The 6000-nt window shown below is 43.0% G+C and overlaps 1 protein-coding gene across 4 annotated transcripts in view; it reads left to right on the top strand.

The window, feature by feature from the left end:
• The first annotated feature begins 447 nt into the window (after nt 1-447).
• Nucleotides 448-6000, top strand: part of srcin1a (SRC kinase signaling inhibitor 1a) — a 498739-nt gene continuing 493186 nt past the window's right edge. For all 4 annotated transcript variants that reach the window (XM_059638686.1, XM_048560697.2, XM_048560696.2 and 1 more), the window contains exon 1: nt 448-644. In XM_059638686.1, coding sequence (XP_059494669.1) covers nt 623-644 — 22 coding nt within the window. In that variant the 5' untranslated portion in view covers nt 448-622. The remainder of the gene's footprint in view (nt 645-6000) is intronic.

Raw genomic sequence — 6000 nt, 5'->3', positions numbered from 1 at the left:
GAAAGAAGCTTTTGTTCGGGGGTAACCCAGAGGGTAACAAACGCTGCAGGGCAAGCCAGATCCTCAGCTGAACCCGTTGAGTGCAGCGGGCAAAGCTGTTCAGGAAGGTGCTTGCCACAATACCCTTGAACTTAGCAGTTAAAGACCAGCACCCCGCTTTAATTCAGCTGCGGGCGATAACATTTAGTTGGGGGGGGGGGGGGGGTCGGCACTACTCTTGACAGCCCACAGTATGAGGCACAGTCTTTTATCTGACAAAAATCAAATGGCTGCTGAGGGGTGTATGAAGCAATGGGGATGCTGCGTTCCTGAAGCCATGCGGTTGTCTCCAGGCAGCAGTCTGCTTGCACTGAGGATTCTGAGAAAGAGGAGTGGTCCAAGGCACGTTATCATCCAGACTGCAGGGGCTGGCACAAACAAAGGGACCTATCGCAGTGAGAAGTGAGGGTCCTTTAAGTGGAGAACACATTAATCTGTCATGGGCTGATTTTTTTCTCTCTCCCTTTTATTCCTTCTCCGCTCCTCTGTTCACTCACATACACACACTCACTCACTCACACACACATAACTGAACATCGTCAATGGTCTGCTGGATCTGAACCACGCAGAGTTGTGTTACAAGATGGGAAATACTCCTTCTCAAGGCATGTCATCCAAATCTCCATGCATTGTTAAATAGAAGGTATTTATTTGTGTTCTCAAATGCAGCGTTGCTGGTGACTTGATATGGGGGGGATTCTGTAAATGCTGACAGAACCTGGCTGACTCTGTTGAAGGCACGGAGGGGGAAAATGGGGGGGGGGCTGTCAACTCTCCCAGGTAAGTAGACAAGGCAAGCTCTTGCAAGGAGAAAAAGCATTGTTGCCTAAGCTCACTATCTATCCCTGTGTGTGTATTGCATGCCTGAAGGATACTAATCCTGTTCGTGTATAATGTCGTTATCTCGTGGTATCTCTGGGACGCGATGAGAGGTGTCTGTTGCGAGATGAACTGGTTTACGGAAGGCTGTGGTTGTCCCTCTCTCTTCCTCTTTCGCTCTCTCTTTCTGTGTCTGATTGTGAAGCTGCTGGCATTGAACACGATGGCAAAAAAGAAATCTTGATTTTAAACTGCTATTGTCTATGGAATGAATGTTCCTGTTGGCAGGCACACTCAATACAGTGCATTTGATCGCTGTCATTTGATGTGGTTCTATTGCCAGAAAGACAGCTGGGTTTAACTGACATGTTCCATTAAAGAGCCAGAACAACCTGTGCAAATGGGGGGGATTCAGACTAACTCTGCTTTCGCTGGCAAAGAATCTATTGCTTCCTCACTGGCATTGGAATTAAATATATTTTGCAACCCTTTTGATTTGAATTGCATTTTATTTCAGTTTTTGCAAAAAATATGTTTGATTTTGCATTAAGTAGATTGTACACGTACATACAGTGCTTGACGGCAAGGGGGGGTGTTTGCTCCATCTATGCATTGTATCGTTGGTGTATCTTAAAACTATAAGCACTCGGTCTGTTTCAGATAGCTAGGTGTGTCCAGACATCGAAGTACACAGCCAGGCTCGATGCGTTGTTGGGGGGAGAAGGAAGTGAAATGGGGAGGGGACATTTGTCAGAAAAAAAGAAACAGGATGGGCAGCTTTGGAAATGGCAGGATTGAATTATCCTCTCACCCTCTCCACTTATCTCCCACCGCCCCCCCTCTTCGGAATTTTGGCAGCTGAGCAGCATGTACTTGAGTGGTTATGTAAATAACTTATTCCGTTTTCTTTTCGGAAATAAGCTGAAATATTAGACGAACGATGAGCTGCAGTTGACCATGAGACTGAGCTGGGAATCTGTCTAAACCCTGTGTGGCTCATTTCTGCGACTGGTGGAGCCCACACTGACATTTAAAAAGGGGAGAGCTTTCTTGCTGGTGACTAGGCTGGGGGAGTTTTCAGAGAAAAGAGAGCACTTCAAAGAAACAATTTAAAAATAAAGTTGCTTATTTCAGTCAAAGCGTTTTTTTTAAAAAAGAAAATAAACTCGACACGTGCTAATGATGATATTTATCACCTGTATTTATATCCACAACCTGATTAAAGTGCCCAGCAAGGCAAAGGTGCCAAGAGGATGATAAGAATACCAGGTCTTGAGAAGAATTCAGAATTATGAGAGTACAGAAGGAGGAATTGTTTCTATGTGGGAAGGTCAGTAATCAGAAGGCACAGATTTAAGATAATTTGTCAAAAAGCCAAAACACAATCTTGATAGGCAAGAACGGTGAAAGGTTATCGGGGCTAGGTGGGAATTTTGGAGGGGGGAGCGATAATTAGATCAGCTGTTGAATGGCACAGCAGGCTCAAGGGGTGGAGTGGCCCACGCTTGTTCTATGTTCGTTAAGTTTGTATGTTTGTGGTTCGAAGACAATTATTATCATGTAGTGAGTTATCATCATCTGGAAGGTCCTACCTGATAGGGGATGGGGAGGTGGAAACAGATTCAATAATAACTTCCAAAAGGGAATTGCATATCTTTGTGAAGGAAGGTGAAATTATAGGGTGGAGGAGAAAATGCAGAGAGAGAATAATTGGAGAATTCTTTCATGGAGTGGCTTCCTGTTACAACTGGATCATTCTGCGATTCCATTTGTCAGCGACAAGTGTAATTAATGATTTCCATTGCTAGAAATTGAATCCTAAATAAATAACTATTCATTTCTTTTTGTCATTACTACATTAAAATAGTTACTTTATGTCCAATGTCATTTTTAAATACGGTCTTCTAAATCAGAATCAGGTGGTATGGGAGAGCAGTCTTGATGGGCCGATTGGTCTACTTCTGCTCCTGTGTTCTATGTTATTAATTCTAGGTCACAGTGCAATACCAGGTATTGAGACTGAAACGGAAATCTGGTTGTTTGAAGCGCGTTAACTCACGGTCAAGTTATACGTTTTCCTTAATGTGGCTTGTAGCTGGAGTAATTCTGGGAATCTATTTCCTTGATGTTAAAATATATTTTTTGGAACTTCTGCACTTGAACATTGAGTACACTTTGTTGTCTCCATAATGTTGTGGCTTGCAAAGAAAAAAGAGAAATATTTATTGAGGGTGTCTCACAACCTGCCAAAATCCCAAAGCCCTTTGAAACATCTTCCTGAGCTTCAGTGTGGGAAATATGGCAGCTAATTTCTGTACAGAAGGCTCCCACACATTGCATAATGGTAATGGCCAATTAAAAGAAAAATGATCATCATATAAACAAAAAAGAACAGGCAACCCTTTTGAGGTGGCGAGGAAGAGAATTTGCTCTCAGAGTCATTATTCAGTAGGAGTCTCTTATCCAGACAGCAGTGAAGACCATGTCATTGAATATTTTTAGATGTGAGTTAGACAGATTTCCTGACTGTCAGAGGATGTAGAAGATATTAGAGGTGGACAGGAGAGTTTGCATCACAAACAAATCTTATGAAATGACTGAGTAAGTTCACGGGGCTGAATGGCCTACTCATGACCCTGTTCTTATGTGCACTGAGGAATTCTTTTTGACTAATGCACTTGGAATAAGCTGTTTGCTCTTTTTTGAAAAAAATGCCAGGGGATGTTTCTTGTGTTTACCCTAGACACTTGATGGTCCTCTGTGTGAGGTCTCATTCTAAAAATAGCCCCTTCAACAGGGCAGCTCTCCCACAGCATTGGCATTGAGCGCATCAGCCTCGATTTAAGTTAAATTATTACTGGGTCATGAGATCATGTTCCTCTGAATTAGAGGTGAGCATGGCTTCTGTAATGTTCTTAGGTTTGATGTGCTGCTAAAGAATATGTAGAGTCATGCTGAGGTAGGGAAAATGTTAACATTGTAAAGAATCATCTTAATGTGGCTTCATCTTGCCTATGAAGTATCAAGAGAGAGCAAGATCATGTGACATTGCTTTACCTCCTATGATGATGTGTACTGTGTCTCATTAGCTTGCCTGCCAATAACCCTCATCTCAAAATTTTTGACATACAGCTCACTGTGGTGTACACCTAGAGGTCTATTTATGTGTATGTATACATGTATGTGGTTATCTGTGTGCTTATAACTGTGTATTTTTAAATACATTCTATGGACAATGGCGAAATTCAGTTACTTCCTGTTTACTATGCGTGCTGATATCTAGCTTTGTGTTTCCAGCTGTCGTACATTTCCAGTGGGATTCATGCAGTTCCAAAGAACCAGCGCTCACAGACAGCCTGGTGACCATCACAGGAATTGTAATCCTCTGAGCAGGTTGAGGCTGTCAATGGGAATGAGATATTCCATTAATCTCGCTGGCCTGGGGCTACAGGAATTCTGCCTTCTCCAACCTGAATTTCAAATTATGATAAAGAAGGAAATTTTACAAAATTGGTAAAACAAGACAGCAGATCGCAAAATATCAAAGAAAAACCCCAAGTTGTGAAATTCCTAGGGTTTGGCATCATGGAGGTGGTTGTGGTGTTAGAAACTAGACCCTGGTGCTCCTTGCAGTAGTGGCTGTGTGTTCAATGCAATGGCAGGGCAGCTGACAATCACAACACATATAGCTCCCAGATGAGATCCCTTCAGAGAATCTCTGATTTTGTCTGCGAAAGGAGGCACTCAGCCCCCAACAAGGGAATCGATTCTGTAGAATCAATATCGTAGTGTGGTAATGGTCTCAGGCTTTTCAGCACACTTCCAAGGGCCTTTCAAGGGCAGTGAGAAGTAGAGGTTTCTGGGAAGGATCCAGAACACACCCACCCACCCAATCAGAATCAGTCACTTAATGGGGAGGCTATGTTTAGAAGATCCATCCATTCCCCCAAAATGTGATATCCTTGTTAGTAATTTAGTACAGTGGTCTAAACAATGGAACTGGAGATACTGTAAAATCTGTCTTCCTCCAATTCTCCTTTCACCCCCTTCGACAAATACCACCCACCCAGCTCCAATGGCCAGAGGATTAATGCCTCCCTCTCTTCTCCAACCAGAGGTGTGTCCACCTGAGCTGGCAGTCGGTTTTCATTTGAGACATCCTGCATAAGCCTCTACAACAGTGTAGCACACCTCCTGTGAGTGCCAGTCTTGATTAAGTGCTGAAGGACTTGATTCACATCAATGGCATATCCTTTGCCTATCTGAGCACCAGAAGTGAGAGCATCCTGCAGAATCTTCACGCTGCACTTGCCCCCCAAAGGCTCAATCATTGGGCCGAAATTAAGCCGAGTCTTTTAGGAACCTGGAAGCAGGCCATTCAGCCCACCAAGCCTGCCCCGCCATTCAACGCAGTCAAGGTTAATTAAACACTTCAATGCCATTTACTCACCCCATCCCCATAACCATTAAAAACTGCTGGAAGTCAAAAACCCATCAATCTCTACCTTAAATATACTCCGACACTGAGCTTCCATACTTCTCTGTGGTAGAGAATTGAAAACATTCACACGTTTTTGTGTAAAATACAATTCTTTGACTCAGACACAAGGAATTTTTAAAATTTGTGTTGCCTGGTTCTAAACCCCTCAACCAAGGGCAACATCTTAGCTGCATCTACCCCCATCTACTACTATTAGGCATTTCGTATGTTTCAATGAAATTACCTCTCATTATTGAAAACTTTAGAGAATTTGAGCCCAATCTTTCTTCTTAGGACAGCCCCCACCTTACTGGGAACAAGTCTGGTGAATCCTCATTGCATGCTTTGTACGGTAATAACATCCTTTTCTGAGATAAGGATACTAGAACTGCATGTGGCACTCCAGGCCCAGTCTAACCAAGCTCACATACAATTAAAGGAACACATCATCTCTTTTGCATTCAAATCCTCCTTCCAATAAGTTCAAGCGGAAGTTCACAAATCCTGTATGTTACTGGGTTAGCTGATGATACTAAGTTGCTACAGTTGACCTCAATACTTCTGCAGTAGGCAGCAGAAAGTAAACTGGGGCTTTGCCCAATGACCCCTGCTGAAAGGACACTTCAGTGGATTTTGGCTGAGAATGAGAGAGAGCAGATCCT

Source organism: Stegostoma tigrinum, chromosome 31, assembly GCF_030684315.1.
Source record: "Stegostoma tigrinum isolate sSteTig4 chromosome 31, sSteTig4.hap1, whole genome shotgun sequence".
Lineage (NCBI taxonomy): Eukaryota > Metazoa > Chordata > Chondrichthyes > Orectolobiformes > Stegostomatidae > Stegostoma > Stegostoma tigrinum.
The sequence above is the reverse complement of the archived record's forward strand: the minus strand, read 5'-3'. Positions and strand labels throughout refer to the sequence as shown.